Source organism: Cebus imitator, unplaced genomic scaffold, assembly GCF_001604975.1.
Source record: "Cebus imitator isolate Cc_AM_T3 unplaced genomic scaffold, Cebus_imitator-1.0 Scaffold117, whole genome shotgun sequence".
NCBI lineage: Eukaryota > Metazoa > Chordata > Mammalia > Primates > Cebidae > Cebus > Cebus imitator.
Genome location: NW_016107432.1, coordinates 7,736,925 through 7,758,388, shown reverse-complemented (window position 1 = coordinate 7,758,388; position 21,464 = coordinate 7,736,925). Strand labels below are relative to the sequence as shown.

Below are 21,464 nucleotides of genomic sequence, written 5' to 3'. Positions count from 1 at the left end.
CTGTTGTCTTTGTAGTTGCTGACTTTCAGATTGGGTCTCTGGGTGAACTTCCAGTTTGTGGATGATGAAGTTATTTCTGTTTCTTAGTTTTCCTTCTAACAGTCTAGCCCCTCTGCTGTAGGACTTCTGAGGTCTACTCCAGGCCCTGCTTGCCTGGGGATCACCTGCAGCAGCTGCAGAACATTAAGGGTTGCTACCAGTTTCTTCTTCTGCTATCTTTGTCCTAGAAGGATACCCGCCAAATGTCAGTCTGTTCTCTCCTTTATGAGGCGACTCTTTGGACATACGGGGGTCAGGGAGTTGCTTGAGGAGACAGTCTGTTCTTTACTGGAGCTCAAGTTCTGAGCTGTGAGCTCCGTTGTTCATTCAGAGTTGCTGGGCAGGTACGTTTAGGTCTGCTGCAGCAGAACTTGTAAACTCCTTTTTTTTACCCCTAGGTGCTGGCGTTAGGGCTTTATTTATGAGTTTTTTTTGTGCTGCTGCCATTTTTTTTCAGGGCTGCCCTGCCCCGTGAGGAGGCAGCCTAGTCACTGTCTGCCTGCAGAGGCTTTGCTGAGCTGCTTTAGGCTCCGTCCAGCTGTTGTGTGAACTTCCCTGAAGTCCTGTTTATATGGGTGTAGTGAGAACTGCCTCAGCAATGGTGGCCCGCCTCTGTAATGGCAGACTCTCTCTGTAGTGGCAGGTTGTCTCGGCAATGGCGGGCTGCCTCAGCGATGGCGGACTACCTCCGTAGTGGTGGAGTGTCTTCTTAATGGCGGATGCCCCTCCCCCACAGAGCTGGACCATCCAGGGTTCAGCTGTGCTTGCTGTGAAACTCTCAACCCAGAGCGTTTACAATTGCTGTTTTTTTTTTTTGTTTGTTTTTAGTGGGGGTGGGTCAAGCCGAGCCTGATCACCTGACTCCCTGACTCAGAGTCTATTTTATTTTGTTGTTGTTTTTTTTTTTTTAGTTGAATGGCCGACTCTCTCCCAGGTGTTTCAGTCACCTGTTGAAAAGATGCCGGGATCCGTGTGATTTCCTGTGCGGTGACTCACTGCACTGGCTGACAGCAGCACTGAGATTCATGGTGGTTTTTTTTGCTCAGGAATTTCCTGGCCTGGCTCCCTGTTTCAGTTCCTTTTTAAATCAGAATGGCTGATCTGCCTTCCCCGGTCTCCAATCGCCAGCTAAAAGGGCACCCAGACCAGTGTATTTTGTACGGAGAACCCCCACGCCAGGGCACCGGCACAGCAGCCATGCCGCACTGGCCAAAACAGCCACACTGGCGATCTGTGGGGCTCCTCTGCCTGGGAATCTCCTGGTCTGTGGGCAATAAAAATCTCTCTGGAAATGCAGCGTCCACTCACCCTCTGTGCTTTCACTGGGAGCTGCAATTCTGAGCTGTTCCTAGTCGGTCATCTTGGGTACTCCCTCTCTTTTTTTTTTTAAATATATATACTTTAAGTTCTTGGGTGCATGTGCAGATCTTGCAGGATTGTTACATAGGTATATACATGCCATGGTGGTTTGCTGCATCCAACCCCCGTCATCAACATTAAGTATTTCTTCTAATGTTATCCCTCCCCAATCTCCTCACCCCCGGCTGTCCCTCCCCTAGTCCCCCACCCGATAACAGGACCCAGTGTGTGATGCTCCCCTTCCTGTGTCCATATGTTCTCATCGTTCAACACCCAATTATCAGCGGAACATGCGGTGTTTGGTTTTCTGTTCTTGTGTCAGTTTGCTGAGAATGATGGTTTCCAGCTTCATCCATGTCCCTGCAAAGGACATGAACTCATCCTTTTTTATGGCTGCATAGTGAACAAGCAACCAACAGAATGGAACAAATTTTTGCAATCTACGCATCTGACAAAGGGCTAACATCCAGAATCGACAAAGAACTAAAGCAGATTTACAAGAAAAAAACAACCCCATCAAAATGGGTGAAGGATATGAACAGATACCTTTCAAAAGAAGACATTTATGCAGCCAACAAACACATAAAACAAAGCTCATCATCATTGGTCATTAGACAAATGCAAATCAAAACCACATTGAGATACCACTTCACGCCAGTTAGAATGGCGATCATTAAAAAAATCTGGAGACAACAGATGCTGGAGAGAATGTGGAGAAATAGGAACACTTTTACACTGTTGGTAGGAGTGTCAATTAGTTCAACTACTAATTGCCACTGTGGAAGACAGTGTGGTGATTCCTCAGATCTAGAAATAGAAATACCATTTGACCCAGCAATCCCATTACTGGGTATATACCCAAAGGATTATAAATCGTTCTATTATAAAGACACATGCACACGTATGTTTATTGTGGTACTGTTTACAATACCAAAGACTTGGAACCAACCCAAATGCCCATCAATGATAGACTGGTTAAATAAAATGTGGCGCATATACATCATGGAATACTATGCATCCTGTTTCTTAAAAGCAGAGGGGTGAAATTCCAATGTGAAGGAGGCCATCCCTATAGCTGAAGGAAAGCAACATTGTTACCATCAAGCATGAAAAATTGAGAACAAGATAAAATAGACCTTGTTTAAATAATTCTTATCCTTCTTTAGCCTCACCACATAATTTAGTTGCTTTTTCACAATTTGCTAGTCTCTGTCCAACTCAGCATATTACTATTCACCTCTAACTGTGTCTTTGGGTCTTCATTTCCTTACGTGGGCTCCAGTGTTAAGTCAAACTTATGTTAAATTTGCATGTTGTTTTCCTGTTAATCTATCTCAAGTCAATTTAATTCTCAGACTGAGATGGGACCCCTAAGAGGGCAGAGGTAGAGTTTGCCTCCCTACACTACCATTATTATATTAAAAATATTTGAAATAGCCTGGGTGCAGTGCTCATACCTGTAATCCCAGCACTTTGGGAGGCCAAGGTGGGTGGATCACTTGAGGCCAGGAGTTTGAGACCTGCCTGGCCAATGTGGTGAAACCCCATCTCCACTAAAAATACAAAAGTTAGCCAGGTGTGGTAGCAGGTGCCTATAATCCCAGCTACTCGGGTGGCTGAGGCATGAGAATCACTTGAACCCGGGAGGCGGAAGTTGCAGTGAGCCAAGATTATGTCACTGCACTCCAGCCTGGGCAACAGGACAAGATTGTCTCAAAATACCTAGGAATACAACTAACAAAGGACATGAAGGGCCTCTTCAAGGAGAACTACAAACCACTGCTCAAGGAACAAGGGAAGACAGAAATCGATGGAAAAACATTCCATGCTCATGGTTAGGGAGAATAAATATTGTGAAAATGGCTATACTACCCAAAGTAGTTTATAGATTCAATGGCTTCCCCATCAAGCTATCATTGACCTTCTTCACATAACTGAACAAAACCACCTTAAACTTCATATGGAATCAAAAAAGAGCCCACACAGCCAACACAATCCTAAGCAAAAAGAACAAAGCTGGAGGTATCACACTATCTTCAAACTATACTACAAGGCTACAGTAATCAAAACAGCATGGTACTGGTACCAAAACAGATATACACACCAATGGACCAGAACAGAGGCCTCAGAAGTAATGCCACACATCTACAACCATCTGATCTTTGACAAACTGGACAAAGCAAGCAATGGGGAAAGGATTCCCTGTTTAATAAATGGTGTTGGGAAAACTGGCTAGCCATGTGCAGAAAGCTGAAACTGGGTCCCTTCCTTACACCTTATACAAAAATTAACTCCTGATGGATTAAAGAGTTAAACATAAGACCTAGCACCATAAAAAACCTAGAAGAAAACCTAGGCAATACCATTCAGCACATAGGCATAGGCAAGGATTTCATGAATAAATATCAAAAGCAATAACAACAAAAGCCAAAATAGACAAGTGGGATCTAATTAAACTTAAGAGCTTCTGCACAGCCAAAGAAACAATCATTAGAGTGAACTGACAACCAACAGAATGGGAAAAAGTTTTTGCAATCTACCCATTTGACAAAAGGCTAATATCCGGAATCTACAAAGAACTTATACAAATTTGCAAGAAAAAAACCAAACAACTCCATCAAAAAGTGGGTGAAGGATATGAACAGACACTTTTCAAAAGAAGACATTTATGTGGCCAACAAACATGAAAAAAACGTCATCATCACTGGTCATTAGAAAAATGCAAATCAAAACCACATTGAGATATCATCTCATGCCAGTTAGAATGGTGATCATGAAATATCTGGAGACAACAGATGCTGGAAAGGATGTGGAGAAATAGGAACACTCTTACTTTGTTGGTGGGACTGTAAATCAGTTCAACCATTGTGGAAGACAGTGTGGTGATTCTTTAAGGATCCAGAAATAGAAATGCTGCTTGACCCAGCAATCCCATTTCTGGGAATATACCCAAAGGATTATAAATTGTTCCTTTATAAAAACACATACACACGTATGTTCATTGCGGCACTGTTTACAATAGCAAAGACTTGGAACCAACCCAAATGCCCATCAATAATAGACTAGTTAAATAAAATGTGGCACATATAAACCATGGCATACTATGCAGCCATAAAAAGGGATGAGTTCATGTCCTTTGCAGTGACATGGATGAAGCTGGAAACCATCATTCTCAGCAAACTAATACAAGAACAGAAAACCAAACACCGTACGTTCTCTCTCTTAAGTGGGTGTTGAACAATGAGAACACATGGACACAGGAACGGGAACATCACACACTGGAGTCTGGTGGGAGTGGGGGCCTGGGGAGGGATAGTAGGGGGTGGGGAGATTGGGGAAGGATAACATTAGGAGAAATACCTAATGTAGGTGACAGGGGGATGGAGGCAGCAAACCAGCATGGCATGTGTATACCTATGTAACAATCCTGCAAGATCTGCACATGTACCCCAGAACTTAAAGTGTAATAAACAAAAATTAAAACAATCCCAATAATTAGTAAGGTCTAGTTATCTGTCATTATTCAGATTACTTCAAGTGTCTCAAAGTGTCTTTTTACAATTCAACATTTAAGAACCAAACAAAATCCCATAATGCCAGTTAAGTTCCCTTTAGTCTAGAACATTCTGGCCTTCCATCTTTCCTTCTATGGCATTGATGTGTTGCAGAAGTCAGGTCACCATCCTGCAGAATGTCCCACATTCTGGATTTGGCTAATTGCTTCCATGGGTGTCACCATACCTCCCTCTATCCCCTGTCTTTCCTGTAAACTAACAGTTAGATCTAAAATCTTCATTCAATTTGTTTTTCTTCATTTTTTGAGTGACTTTTAAACATTGAGACAAAATAAACATATACAATTTACCATTCTTTAAGTGTGCATTTCAGTGGTAATGAATATTTTGCATTTATATTCTTGTTTTCCTTCATCTACATCTACCCCTTCCCATTCCTGGGCTCCAGTAACCACTATTCTATTCTGTATCTTCACCAGGTCCACTTTTTTAGCTCTCACATATGAGTGAGAACGTGTGATATGTGTCTTTCTGTGTCTGGCTTATTTCATCTAACATAATGACCTCTAGGTCCATCCATGTTGCTTCAAATGACAGGAATCTGTTCTTCATTATGGTTGAAAAACATTCCATCGTGTATTTATTCCATATTTTCTTTATTCATCTGTTGATAGGCACTTCTGTTGATTTCATATTGTGGCTGTTGTAAATAGTGCTGTGATACCCATGAGAATGCAGATACCTCTTTGATATATTGATTTCCTTTCTTTTGGATACACACCCAGTAGAGGAATGGCTGGATCATACGTTGCTTCTATTTTTAGTTCTTGAGGATCCCCCATAGTGATACTATAGTAGTACTATGTGCTTCCTTTATGTCCATACTGTAGGGTAAGGCTAGGATGAATCCACAGATTCAAGTGGTGCCAACATGATCCCTGCATTATAACATTTCTCATCAACCATTCATCTAAGGATTGTAACATTCAGAGGTACATGTGCAGGTTTTTTATACAGGTAAACTTGTGTCATAGGGGTTTGTTGTACAGATTATTTTGTCATGCAGGTATTAAGCCTAGTACCCATGCATTATTCTTCCTGATCCTCTCCTTCTTCCCACCCTCCACCCTCTGATAGGCCCAAGTGTCTGTTGTTCCACTCCCTGTGTCCATGTGTTCTCATTATTTAGCTCCCACTTATAAGTGAGAATATGTAGTATTTGGCTTTCTGTTACTGAGTTAGTTTGCTAAGGATAATGGCCTTCAGCTCCATCCAAGTTCCTGTGAAGGACATGATCTCATTCTTTTTTATGGCTGCATAGTATTCCATGGTGTACATGTACCACATTTTCCTTATCCAGTTTACCATTGATGGGCATTTAGGTGGATTCCATGTCTTTGCTATTATGAATAGTGCTGCAATAAACATACATGTGCATGTGTCTTTATGACAGAACGATTTATATTCTTCTGAGTATATACTCAGTAACAGGATTGCTGGGTTGAATGGTAGTTCTGTTTTTAGGTCTTTGAGAAATTGCCACATTGTTTTCCACAATGGTTAAACTAGTTTATAGTCCCATCAACAGTGTATAAGCATTCGTTTTTCTCTGCAACCTCACAAACACCTGTTATTTTTTTTAATTGTTTATTTTTTGAGACAGAGTCTCACTCTGTCACCCAGGCTGGAGTGCAGTGGTGCCATCTTGGCTCACTGCAACCTCCACCTCCCAGGTTCAAGTGGTTCTCCTACCTCAGCCTCCCAAGTAGCTGGGATTACAGGTATGCGTCACCATGTGTGGCTAATTTTGTATTTTAAGTACAGACAAGGTTTCATCATGTTGGTCAGGCTGGTCTCGAACTCCTGACCTCAAGTGATTCACCTGCCTTGGCCTCTTGAAGTGCTGGGATTACAGGCGTGAGCCACTGGCCCTGGCCTATTTTTTGACGTTTAAGTAACAGCCATTCTGACTGGTATGAAGTGGCATCTCATTGTGGTTTTGATTTGCATTTCTCCAATGATTAGTGATATTGAGCTTTTTTTCATATATTTGTTAGCTGCATGTATGTCTTATGAAAAGTGTCTATTCACATCCCTTGTGAATGCTTTTTAATGGGGTTTTCTTTTTCCTGTAAATTTCTAACAGTTACCTAGATCCATGATTTCATTAGGGATTTAAAAAGCCAATTGTCTAATTCTATCTTCTGCATTTTTAAGCTGAAATTCTTCAAAAAGAACTTTCATCAACAATTCTGTTACTCTGACATAAAGTTCACAGAGATGTATAATTATTTCTCTTGTATTTTATCAATTTTCTAATTAAAGAGTTGGTGTCACAGCAACCTTCAATGGTGAATAATTAGTTTGGGTTTGTTTATCAGCTTGTTTTGTTATGTTTTAGCATAAGGACAAAGGTTTATAAAACTTTTCTCAGCTTTCTGAGGATCTGAGGTTTTTAGTTAACTCTTACCCAGAAATTTACTAAGAGGAATAATACCAAATAGGCTACCAGGCAACATGGCTTATGGTAAAAATAGTGCCAGATTGATAAATTACATATGGATGATAAGACTGGTAAATACACTAAACACCTAACAGGAATGCCATATTTTGTACTTTCCTGAGGGAGGTGACTCTTGGAACTGGGCATAGCTCTTGCAGGAACCTTGGAAGTGATATCTGTGAGTTGTTACCAGAGATATTGTCACCACCTGTGGGGAAGGAATATTTTAAGCCAGAAACACTCCTGCACCTGCTTGATGTGGACTGCATCTCCTCGCAACTGACCTGTGTCACCAGCGAGGAAAATGCCCCCCAAATAGTTGTGTAGGCTGCTGTGTGACCTGTGGTGAGGACGCCCACAAGGGAATAATGCTGTCCTCACAGCAAGCCGTGTTGCAGCCCCTCATACCTTCTGAGTAGATGGGGCCACGTGTGCCCTGTGAGTCCAGATGTTTAGCCGAACCTAGGAGGAGCCCCTGCCTCTGCATAGTACCACTATGAAATTGAAGATTTTTATATATTTGGTGGGTTTTGATCAACTGCAGTCATTATTCTTTTTGATGCTCTAATTTTACCATCTTAGATTAAAATAGCTTCCATCCCCTTAAGTCACAACTTAGCCTAGTTTGAAACAACAGCTCATTCATTTGCTTCTTTCATTTTCTCCTAAAGTGCTTATTGAACATGTGCCTATGCAACCAGTGCTTCGCAGGTTACAAAGCAAGAAAGTAACACAGGAGCTGCCTCAAGGCAGTGTGTGTGTGGCTAAATGTCAAATGAACTAAACAAACAATGCTATACGAGCTCAGAAAACAAAATCCCTTCTCGACTCTGAGACAGACAGAATGGATTTCACACCTTAAATGAAGCCTTAATAGGCAGGGAGGATGGTGCCCTCCCCAAAGACATACACAGCCTAATTCCCAGATCTGCAAACACATCAGGTTTCATGGCGAAGGAAAATTAAGGCCACACATCAGCTGACCTTAAGACTGAGATCAAGAACAAGGGCTTTGAAATCTGGAAAAGAGTGCCAAGCACAGTGGCTCATGCCTATAATCCCAGCACTTTGGGAGGTCGAGGCAGATAAATCGTGAGGTCAGGAGTTGGAAACCAGCCTGGCCAGGATGGTAAAACCTCCTCTCCCCTAAAAAATAAAAATAAAAATAAAAATAAAAAATAAATTAGCCAGATGAAGTGGCAAGCGCCTGTAATTCCAGCTACTTGGGAGGCTGAAGCAGGAGGATCCCTTGAACTCGGGAGATGGAGGTTGCAGTGAGCCGAGATTATGCCACTGCACTCCATCCTGGGCGACAGGGTGATACTCCATCTCAACAACAGCAAAAAAAAAAAAATTGGAAAAGGGAGGCAGAAGAGGGGTCAGAGTCAGAGAATGCCATGTCATGAAGGAAGTAGACACAGCTTTGGATGATGTCAGCTTTGGAAACAGAGGAAAGGGTCCCAAGTCAGTGAATGGAAGCAGCCTCAGATGCCAGAAAAGGCCAGGAAGTGAACCTTCCCTAAAGCCGACATCTTTTTTTAAAATTGACACGTAACAGATGTACACATTTTCTGGGTCCATGTGATAATTTAATACATTCATATAATGTGCAAAGATTTAATCAGGTTAATTGGGATAGCCATCACCTTAAATATTTGTCTTTTCTTGATGCTAGAAACATTAGAATTCTTCCTTTCCAGCTATTCTGAAATGTGCAATAGATTAACGTAAACAATAGCACCCCACTATCTATCTAGAGCTGACATCATGATTTTTACCTGGTCAGACCTGCATCGGACTTTGACCTCCAGAACTCTAAGATAATACATTCATATTGGGGTATGCCACAGTTTGTGGTAATTTGTTACAGATAAATAGGAATCTAACACACCTTACTTGACCACCTTATCCATCATTCATTCATTAAGTTACACGAGCAAATGTTGTAGCTGCTTGTGTGGGGAAAAGGGCAGGTGCTGTACCAGGTGCTTTGCCGATGGTTTGCTGTGAAAGCACTTGTTAGCTAAGGGACCTGAGTAGGGAACTTAGTTTCCACATCAGCACAATGAGGACCACCCTCATAGGCTGTTGTTCAGGATTAAAGAAGAGAAGAGTCCAGGAGCGGTGGTTTGTGCCTAGAATCCCAGCACTTTGGGAGGCCGAGGCAGGTGGAGCACAAGGTCAGGAGTTCAAGACCAGCCTGGCCAACATGGCAAAACCCCTGTCTCTACTACAAATACAAAAAATTAGCCCGGTGTAGTGGCAGGCACCTGTAATCCTAGCTACTTGGGAGGCTGAGGCAGGAGAATCACTTGAACCTGGGAGGCGGAGGTTGCAGTGAACCGAGATCATGCCACTGCACTCCAGCCTGGGTGACAGTGACAGACTCTGCCTCAAAAAAAAAGAAAGAAAAGAACAAAGAAGAGAAGAAACAGAAGGCACATAGCACAGCCTGGCATTTTGTTGGTTCTAAATAATAGTAGTTTCCTCATTCTTGGTTCTTCCCTCTTGCAAAAGCCTGGCTGCAGGATACAGTCGGTGCCCACAGCTCATGTTCCTAGTTGCCTGGGAAGACAGTCCCAGAGGCACTCTTCCTTGTAACAGTTTTCATGTTAATCCCTATAGATAATCTGTCAGAAGAGGCGATGATAAAAAACTGTCAGAGTGTTCCAAAGCCACGGGAGAAAAGAAAATGTCCCCCTAAATCGATTAAAACACCATGCCACTAATGAAGCCAACTCTCATCCATTGATTTCTCAAAGGGCTGCAAGAGAGGAAAACAAATATCAAGAATTCATCATTTCCATACAGGATTGGGTCCACTGGTGAACAGCTAAATTTCCATTGCCCCCTATGGCACTTTGGCATTTTAATTATTCAGACAACAATGAAATACAGATATTTTTCCATTCCCCAGAAGTCCCTAACATCCCATGAGGCGGACAGAGACATTTTGGGTTACACATGCTGGGCTCCGACCCTCAGGTGTCTTCACTACCTCAACAGCTCAGCAAAGTTGGCAGGATTCGCCCACTGCTTTCCCAGGGAACATTCGTTTCTTGAGGTCACAAAAATGTCATCTTGCCACTGTGCTTCAAAGATGAACATATTTTCTCTGGCCAGTTTTGCTACATATACAAGTGATCTTCCTCTTGGAAGTGACTGACTTTACACCAGTTTAGAACCACATCTAGCACAGGAAGCGCTTACTAAATGTAAGCTATAAAACCTTGGGAATAGGTCGGCCAATGATAACATCTTTCCAAGGGAAACGGTACCGCTTAAATTAGCCAAGAACTGATTAATACTTTGATTAGCTACTGATGATAAAAAAGAGAGAGGATGACATTAATTCTTCTTTCTTTCTTCTTACTTTTTTCACATAAAAATTAATCAAGTTCTCACCAAATGGCAAGCAAGGTGTCAGGACAAAGTTAGGATAGGATTTGACACACACGTGGCGAATGTTCTCCAGGAAGTGAAAGAAGACTCATTAATCAACGCGGTGGATAAATAATTCAGGCGGAAAATGAAATCACCATGGCCATTTAAAAAATATAAATCTGGCATCTTCAAGGTAGCAGGTGTATGTGCAACAGACCCCCCTAAACCAATTCATTATGAGCAAAACTGAAATTTTTCTCATCAGAAGCTAATTCCCACGGACAGATCATACTGCAAGATTCCTCTCTGAGATCATCGATCATGTTTATCAACTGTCTATTTGCGGGCATGGACAATGGGAATTTGGGGAGAAAAATACCTCCAGAGTATATGTGCTATCCAAATTGTAATGAGAGGTTAAATGAGAGTAAAAGGGGTCACCTACGTGAGCTAAACACCAATAAGATTTAAGATAAACCATTAAATTTCTAGTTTGGTAAAACCTACACTGTAAGGTACAAGAAGTCAGCAGTTTGCATCGTTCCTCGCTCATATTTTTCCTCTTAAAGATTTCTATGTCCAGGTCACGGTGGCTCATGCTATAATCCCAGCACTTTGGGAGGCTGAGGCAGACAGATCACCTGAGGTCGGAAGTTTGAGACCAGCCTGACCAACATGGAGAAACCCCATCTCTACTAAAAATACAAAATTAGCTGGCATGGTGGTGCATGCCTGTAATCACAGCTACTTGGGAGGCTGAGGCAGGAGAATCGCTTGAACCCGGAAGGCGGAGGTCGTGGTGAGCCGAGAAGGCACCATTGCACTCCAGCCTGGGCAACAAGAGCAAAACTCTGTCTCAAAAAAAAAAAAAAGATTTTTACTTTTAGAAGTGAGATTGGGCCTTCCCTCTCCAGGCCTCGAGCTACTCCCTAAAGTGGGTACAGAGGCAGACAGATGCCACTGACCCTTCCCTCCTAGGGTTTCCGTATCATTGCCTACTCCCTACTCCACCCACTGGCCAGACCTGACAGAATGGTGAGCCCTGGAAGAGGCAAAAAGGAGAAGCGGGACTTCCTCTCTCTGCCTCAGATCCTTCCTTGTGCTTCCCTAACTCCATTTCACACATATCCTAATCAAGTTTCCCTGGAAGGCAATATTTCATTACATTTGGAAGCATGCACTTGGAAGTCACAGTAACTTAGCTTCCAATTTCAGCTGTACCCGGGAGGAACTGCATGCACTCAGGTGGGTTATTCATGTCTCTGAGTCCAGTTTCCCCGCTGGCTGAGAATATTATCACTCACACCAAATGAGAGTCACCGGGAGGTTAGTCATAGTGCCTCTTATGATCAGGCTTTGTTATAAAGCCATTTAATCCTCATAAGGAAATCTTATAAGGGAGGTGGTTAACATCTCTCTCACAGGTGAAGAAACTGAGGCACAGAAAAAATACCTTAAGTCACATAACTATTAAATGACAGAACTGGGATTTGAACCCATAACATGTGTCTCCAGAGTCCTTGTTGTTCCATCTGTCCTACTGCCTCAAAACGGCATGCATGAAGCACATAGCCCAGTGCCTGACACAGAACAGATGCTGGAAAATGTGACTCCTCACTGTTGTTGCTGTTGTTACGTCTGTCATGTCTCTCTTGATATCATTCTTTATGGCAAAGAAAAGAAGATGCAGGGGAACCATGATAAACACATGGATGGATGGGTGGGTGGCTGCATAGATGAATGGATAGATGGAAGGATGGATAAATGGATGGAGGGATGGATGGATGGATGATAGATGAAAAAATGGAGGAATGCATGGGTAGGTGAATAGATGGGTGGATAGATGGCTGGTTGGATGGATGGAAGATTGGATGGTAGATGAAGGATGGATGATAGATAGATGGGTGGGTAGATGGATATATAGATGGATGGATGATAGGTGGACAGGTGGGTGAATGGGCAAATTGATAGATGGGCAGATGGGTAGATGATAGAAGAATGGATGGATGAATAGATGAATGAAAGAATGGGTGGGTGACAAAGATGGGTGGATGGATGGGTGGAAGGACAGATGAGTGAATGAGTGGGTGAATGAGTAGGTGGGTGAATGGGTGGTTGAATGAGATGATGGGTGGGTGAATGAGATGATGGATGGGTGAATGAGTAGGTGGATGGCACATGGGTAGGTAGAAGAACAAGTGATGGGTGAGTGGGTAGATGGCTGGATGGGTACATGAGTGGATGAATGACTGACAAACAGGTAGGTAGAGAGATAACATTTGAAACTCTTATCTGAAAAGGCAAATTGTGCTCTACCTGCAGGTTAGGAGAGGAATAGAGGAAAGAACTGCAGGACAGAAAATGTAAAGGTGGCTTCAGAAATGGAATAAACCTTGGATGTCAGCTAAGTCATCTTTCTAACCAATATCTGGGTTTTCTCAACATCTTCTCTGCCAGGTAGTCCCCAGTCTCTCTATGTGCACCCCCACAAAGGGGAGCTAGCTGCCCCTCCAGGCTAACTGCCCTTATAGGAGAGTTTGGAGAAGTAGAAACGTCTTCATAATTAGCTGATATTGATCTTCCCACAATTTCCATCGATGCCCCAAGTTTTACCGTTTTATCCATAACAACCTTGCAGATATCTGATGATCTTGATCATGTGAACACAAACTATCACCAATCCGGGCTAAACGGCCTTAGGCATCTGACACGGAGCCTTGCAGGCCACACTGGGGATTTGGGCTTTACCAGGGAATAGGAGGAAGCTGGCAAAAGCTTTTCAGTACAGGTGACCCAACCAGGTTCACTGAAAAGGCACCTCTGGCTGGTGTGTGGACTGGAGGGTCAGGGATGGCGTGAAGTGGGTGTCAGAGGACAAAAAGGAAATGGCAATGGTTGGGACTCAGGTGCTGGCAACAGGTGAGAAGAGGTGGGAGCTCCAGGACGGAGAGGGGAGAAGTCCCATGCAGGGACCAGCATGGAGGTGAAGTGAGGCTGTGTAGGGACAGTACCGCAATTCAGCCGGCTGTTTGTAGTAAACACCACGTTTACCACATGTGACACTGTATAAATGGATTTCTGGCTAAGGAGAGACGCACCCTCTGGGGAATATCAGCTGTCCAGCACTGAGATGGAGAACTGCATTTGTATTCTGTGGTTGTTGTGACAAAGTACCACAAAGCAGTTGGCTTCAACCACTAGAAATGTGTCACCTCACAGCTCGGAGACCAGAAGCCGAGACGAAGGTGTCGGCTCATGCAAACAATAGGCAGCCGGGCCGGGAAGTGATGGTCTTCAGGAGCATCCTCCAGCCGGCAAGGGCTCGGAGCTGCAGCGGATAAAAACCCTGAGGTGGGAGAGACGGCACGGAAGGTCTGCAGCCTTAGATGAGGATTCTTGTGAACTCAGAACCAAGTAGAGGATGCATCATTGGGGTACTTTGCTCTCCTGCAGAAGTTCTGAAACTATTAAGCATCAGAATGATCAGAACAATCTGAAGATGTAAAATGCAGCTTCCCAGGCCTGCTCTCAGGTTCTGCTTCACAGGGTATGGCTTAGGGAGGTGTACTTGTTTCCTAGGGTACTTTCCTGTGTAGCCAAGTACCTTCAGCTGGATAGCTTAGAACAACAAACACGTATATCCTCACAGTTCTGGAGGCCAACAGTACAAAGTCGAGATGTTGGCAGGGATGGTTCCTTCTGCAGGGGAGAATCCGTTCCATGCCAGCTTGGTGTTGCCAGCAACCCTTGGTGTTCCTTAGCTTGTAGCCATGTCATTTCCCATATCAAACCCTGTCTTTCCATCAAACAGAATCTCCCTGCAAGGGTGTCACAGCCACAGGACATCCTTGGAGGGAGCTGGGTAGGCTGCGGGGCCACATCACATCTGGAAATATAAGGCGTTGTTTTCAGGATTGAGGAAGGCTGCACCTCCTCCTAATCTTTGCTATCAAGTACCTTAGAGCCTCAAATCTTCTCTGCAAGTGACTTCCATCAAACACACCATTGTAGAGTGGCACCCACTGCTCCAGGCACTGCTGGAGGCACCGCGGACGAATCAGCAAGCTAGACAGGAGGTCCCTGCACTCACAGAACTTACTGTCTAGGTGGGTGAGACAAAATACAACATTCATTTGAAAAAATAAGGTAGTTTCCAGCAACCTTGAGTGTTGTGAAGAAAATTAGAATTTCAGGATGAAGAATGGAGGCAGTGCTGCTGCAGGGAAGGCCCCTCACTGGCTCTGATGACCCTTCAATCTCTGCGCCCTCTAGACCTCCCATCCCGGCCTGGTCCTCCTTTGGGTCCTCAAATGCCCACATCCCTTCCCACCTCCTGTGCATGCTGTCCACCCCAAAACACTCATCACCAGCTGTCAGCTTAACAAGCCTCTCTTAGAAGCGTCCTCTCCAAGATTCTTTAACAGGGCCCCTTGTCCCTTCACAGCTCTGACCACAGTGTCGAATCACATTTTCCAGTGCACGGAGTTGTGTTTTGCTTGTGTATGCTCTATAAGGACAGAAGCCAAGACTCTTGCTTGCTAGCGTCCAGCAAACAAGAGTCTTGGGTCTACCACAGTGCTCAGCGCTGAATGCGTCCTCAGCAACAATCTGTTGGATTCATCAATCCATTAATTCCTTTTTTTAAAGTACTGCATGCATGAACCAGCAACCCAATCAAAGAACAAACGAGCAAAAGAACCTTGAATAAAGCGTTTAATTTATTTCCCTGGGCTTCAGATTTTTAGAGATGAGGAACAAAATCATTTCCCCGCAGTGTTTATAAAGAATAAAAAGAGTGGTTGTAAAAATATGCTGTATGGTTGGCACATAAAAAACTACTCAACACACATATTTAAAAGCCTCAATTTGACAAACACTCATGGAATGCTTACTTTGTACAAACACAATTTTGAGACAGTTTAGAGGCAATGCTGGGAGCATCCAAAAGGAGTGCTAAGCTTTTTCTAATCAAAGGAAACAGACGTACGCCCGGACTTCTTTTTTGTCTTATGTTCTTTGACTCTCTGGAAAATCTAAGCTTAGTCTTTTCAAAAAGCTGTTCGGTCAACAGAAGAAAAGATTGAAAGCACGCAGGCCTAAGGCGAATCCGTTACTACCTCTGTGGCCTTGGGCAAAACCAATAAACCTGACTGAACCTCAGCTTCCTGATCTAAAACGGGAGAGCTGTGAGAATCAAATAAGATCACAGGCGGGAGGTGTGTGGCAGTGGTCAGGCCAAGAGCAAGGCTGGAACTAAAACACGGTGGGCAGTCCACGCTCCTAGAAGCTTCCAGGACCAGCCAGTCCTGCCCGGTTCCTCCTTCCTCCTGGTCCACCTCCATGACAACCACAGTCAAGGAGCCTGATAAAAATCAAAGGACATATTCCTTCCTCAAATCCTCTCTGTAAGAGACAGCCTATGAATAAGCAATGTAAAAGATAAACCACCATGCACACGTAGGAAATGCTCTTTGTCAAAAATAACTCAGCAGGATAGAGCAAAGTTACGGCTCTGATGGGGCTTGAGACGAGGTGGCAATCAAGTCACCTAATGGCATATTTAGATTCCCAGCTCAGCTTCATGTTAGAATTACAAACGGGACAACTGATTTGCCAGAGAGAAACGCTATTTTTAGTGGGGAATGCATCACAGATTTCCACGCATACTAAGCTCCTGCCACTCTGAGTGACATTTCTCTCTGGGAGCACCTAAGCAGGACTATACATCAAGATGGAAAGATTAAAAGTAATTGGCAATGCTATAACTGGGGAAAAGAAAAAGACTGGGTTCCTAAAACTAGTGTCCAACCACAACGCCTGAAATAGAATTGGAGTTCAATAAATATTGAATGTTGGGACAGGAGGGAGGATGGGAAGCTGGGGGAGAGGAATAAATTTAGCTCACAAGCTGAACCCTCTCAGTGCATGCTTGATAATCAATGCTAAACACTCTTCAGGCAAAACAAGACGAGCTCCCAAGAGAAGTGAATATAAAATTGCAGAGGTGCAAGAACAAAATCATTATAAACTTCAACATTCCTACTGTAGTCAGGCATCGGGGCTACCAAACTGTAGCAGCTGCTTATAATTTCATTAAATGTAGGGACAAAGAAAGACTGGGCTTCCTACCCCCCATCGCTTTTTGAATAAAACACAAAGACAGGAGGATTAATAGTTTCCTATTTTAAAGTACTAATTACTTTGGCCCGAAGGTTATAGAGTACTACATACTTGCAAATTAAATATCCAGGTGCTGATTGCACGATCCAAATCATTTCACTCTACTTTTCATTTTCACGTTTTGTAAGAAAACGGACTTTTCGCTCTGAAACCATTTGATAATGAGCTGCTCACACCACTTAATACAGTAAGTGACATTTATGAACCTCTGCCAATGACTTCTCCTCCCATTGCCCGTCCATTTCTCCCTACTCCTCTCAGACAAGGTGGCAAATTTTAATTTGTATCCTTGGCATTCTGATTAGTGAAATAAGTGAAAATGAAGAATCGCATCTGAATGGCTGCACAAGGCTTAATTAACCAATCGACACAACTCTGGCACCCAGAAATGGATTAACAAGGCCTGACTCTCCTCTTGGTGCAAGGTCAGCCCTGCACTTCCGAGGCTGCAGGCCTGGCTCTTCCCTGGGCACTCAGTGAGGAAGGAACACCCATTCAAACAATAGGAGAGTCCTTTCTGCCGAGAACAGTCACTGAGCTCACGAAGTGCCATGAGTCAGACATTGCAGGGCTCTTCTCTCAGGCCAGTAAGTAGTTGCACCTGGAAATACCATTTGACCCAGTAATCCCATTACTGGGTATATGCCCAAAGGATTATAAATCATTCTATTATAGACACATGCACACATATGTTTACTGTGGCACTGCTCACAGTAGCAAAGACTTGGAACCAACCCAAATACCCATCAATGATAGACTGGATAAAGAAAATGTGGCACATATACACCATGGAATACTATGCAGCCGTAAAATAGGATGAATTCATGTCCTTTGTAAGGACATGGATGAAGCTGGAAACCATCATTCTCAGCAAACTGACACAAGAACAGAAAACCAAACACCACATGTTCTCATTTACAAGTGGGTGTTGAACAATGAGAACACATGGACACAGGGAGAGAACATCACACACCGGGGCCAGTTTGGGAGTGGGGGGCTAGAGAAGGGATAGCAGCGGGGTGGGGGTTAGGGGAGGCATAGCATTAGGAGAAATACCTAATGTAGGTGACAGGGTGATGGGTGCAGCAAACCACCATGGCATGTGTATACCTATGTAACAAACCTGCACATTCTGCACATGTACCCCAGAACTTAAAGTATAATAATTTTTTTAAAGTGTATTATACAAGTTAGTTCTGTAAAGTCTGTAAGCTGTGTCTGGTACTATCTGTATTGCACACAGGTAGCACGATGATAATATTCATTAACTGCAAAAGAAGTTAATTCAGTTTAGCACACAGCCACATCACCTGGTCTGGCCTCTCTCCCTCTGCCTCTTCTTTATTTTCTGTACTCAATGCCCCAATCTGCACATCACCCACACTTTGCTACTGACATCTCACCAGATGTATCTTGCTTCTTTCAAATTCTTACATCTGCCCTTTCTTTTCTGCATCTGAAAATTGTTTCCTTGCTTCATCAACTTGGAAACCTTCTTCATAAGCTTTCAGAATCAGTTCAGATTCTCTCTCTTAACTAATGAGTACTAGACTTAATACCTGGGTGATGAAATCATCTGCACAACAAACCCTTGTGACATGAGTTTACCTACGTAACAAACCTATACACGTATCCCTATATAATGTAAAAGTTAAAAATAAATTTAAAAATTAAAATAATTAGTTCAATGCCACCTCCACAGGAAGCATTTCTATGACTCTCAGAAGTAATTACTTCCTCTTCTGTGCTCTGCCAGCCCTGATATTCCCACTAGCATGGTTGTCACCCAATTTTGTGGTCACTTCTGTTTATGGTTGGGTCTTCCCCACCAGATCAGATTTCCTTGGAGCAGGGAATATGTCCTCTACACCTCTTCTCCTAGATGCTAAAAACATTCGGTGCATAGCAGTTGTTCAATTATGACGACAGAGGGGCGAATGATTGACTGAATGAATGAAATATACTCAGTGTTTGCTCTTATGTCACAGCTGTTAAAGCATTCATCACAACTATGGAACTATAATGGGATTTAGAATTCTTACTCTTCTAAGGCTTGAAGCATGCTCCCAGGGTCCTCGGAAGACAGAATGTCTATCATTTGGTCGTTAAGGGAAAGGTCCTCACTCACACCGTCAGCTGAGGTGAACGGCAAGGGTTCCAGCTTGCTCTCGTGCTGCCAAACCTTCAGGAGAATTGCAGAAATAATAATTGAGTGGGCCTTCTTGTGAATTCCATGTGCTGGGAAAGCCAGGAGGAAAGGCAAGGGTACTGCAGTCAGAGCCCCCACCAATCAGCCCCACCACTGTGACCACGGTAAACCCTGACAAACTTTTGGTAACATCCCTGAGCCTCCATTTTCTCCACAAAGAAATGGGATCACAATTCCAGTAGCCCTCCATGCTGATGTTGTGTGGGTAAAGTGGAACAATGGACAGAAAGACCTTTTCAACCTGCAAGACCTATAAAGAGATTTCACTATCATCATTTTTATCATTATTAAGTAGAGGAAACCTCCCAATGGATATGGTGGGCCTTGACATCAGAAATCTGGTTGGTTTCTAATCAGAATAGAGAATTGGGCTCAGCGTGGTGGCTCATGCCTGTAATCCCAGCACTTTGGGAGACTGAGGTGGGCGGATCACTTGAGGTCAGGAGTTTGAGACCAGCCTGGCCAACATGGTGAAACCCCATCTCTACTAAAACTACAAAAATTAGCCAGGCATGGTGGCAGGCACCTGTAATCCCAGCTACTCAAGAGGCTGAGACAGGAGAAGTGCTTGAACCTGGTAGGCAGAGGTTGCAGTGAGCTGTGATTGTGCTAGTACACTCCAGCCTGGGTGACAGAGACTCTGTGAGAAGGAAGGAAGGAAGGAAGGAAGGAAGGAAGGGAGGGAGGGAGGGAGGGAGAGAGGGAGGGAAGGAGGGAGGGAGGAAGGAAGGAGAAAATAGGATTGTGAGCTGGAAGTGACATTAAGATACCTAAGCCCAACCCTCTGATTGGATAGAAGATATATCTGCTTTGTCCCCAATATCATTAACTCTGCAAAAATGCATGACAGCTATAGCTAACCTTTACCAATTCTTGTCCCTGTGGCAGGGATGATTTTCAGCACTTCCTATGTGTTATCATGAAGCTGTTACAACAAGGAAGTATTGGTGCCCCCACTTTACAAATAGGAAAACTGAGGCTCAGAGAAGGGGAATCACGTTATTGAAGGTCACACAGCTCAAAAGAGCCCAGCTGATTTCTGATGGAAATCCAACTCTGAAGGCTGCCTTCTGTTTTAGAGCATGACCACCACCATGCTGGCAAAAAAAAAAAAAAAAAGAAAAGAAAAACATGAAAAGAGTTCATTCTGTGATGCCAGGAAAAAAGGGTCTTCAGGCCTTAAATCAAATTCATACCCTTGCTTTTTCCTCTGTGCAGTTCTAATGATCTGCCTTAATCTCTGGGAAATGAATCCTGCTCCGACATCAAAGCAGCAGGGTGCGTTTATTTCTTCTGATTGATAACAGCTTTGGGAGAGTCAGTACAAGGTCTGATTAGATGGGCCATTTTTCTTCTCACTTTTGCCTGCCAAGGAGATTGCGGGCTTACCTCATTTTGAAATGACAATTCTGTCCTCCAGGAAGCAGGCACAAAAGGAACAGGCCCCTCACCCAGGCTGGGGTGGAATTTCCAGCCTCCAGAGAGGAGAGAGAGGGAGTCCCCAGAAGCTGGGTCCTAGCCTGTGCCTGGTCATGTTAAGCAAGTTATTTAACCTCACAGACCTCAGCATTTACGATCTAAAGTGAGGGACAAAGATGATAGATGTTCCTGCCAGGGTGTTGCCCCTCTGGGTGACGATGAGTCACCGTAGGGCCCCTGGCACAGCTGGTTCTTTGCCATGTCCCCTGCCTTGAGCACTGCAGTGCCCACCAGCCCACGACCCACCAGCCAATACCCCCACTCCTTCCCTGAACAATTCTGCTGGCCTCAGATGCCATGCCAGGAGCATGTCCCCTTCATTCTTGCCTTTCTGCCTCCCTGTCACCAACTGATAACTTAGCGGACATCTCTCCCAGCCCTTCTGCCCCTGGGTACAGCGATGCTGTGGCTGCTTCTGCTCCATCTCCAGAGCCCCTGGGCAGGACTAAGCCCCAGGCCCCGCAGAGGTCCCTGACGAAACACACCCTTTACCAGCCACCTTCCCTTCCTGCCCCGCTTCCCACCCCTCCCCTTATGTCCTGGGATCACTTCCCACGTAAACTGCTTGGATTGGAATTTCAGTCTCAGGGTGTGCTTTTAATGGAACCCACCCTCAGACAGGAATGCAGAGGTGGAGAAGCTCCCTGTCCAGTCCAACGGATGACAACAGGTGCCTCATGGAGCCAAGTGGAGGACCTGAGAGAGGGCCCCTACCCTACGGGAAGTGGCCTGCTACGCCTTGCAGGCAGAGGCATTGGCCAAATTGAGGCTCAAAGGATGGGTAAGAACTGCCCTA

At 44.1% G+C, this 21,464-nt stretch overlaps 1 protein-coding gene across 2 annotated transcripts in view; it reads right to left on the bottom strand.

The window, feature by feature from the left end:
• The window catches only part of EVC2 (EvC ciliary complex subunit 2), a 159,034-nt gene that overhangs the window by 87,426 nt on the left and 50,144 nt on the right, over positions 1-21,464 (bottom strand). For both annotated transcript variants that reach the window (XR_001828310.2, XM_017539147.2), the window contains exon 9: positions 19,023-19,162. Coding sequence is in view for 1 of the 2 variants with exons in the window: in XM_017539147.2 (XP_017394636.1) it covers positions 19,023-19,162 (140 nt within the window). In the remaining variant the exon portion in view is untranslated. The remainder of the gene's footprint in view (positions 1-19,022; positions 19,163-21,464) is intronic.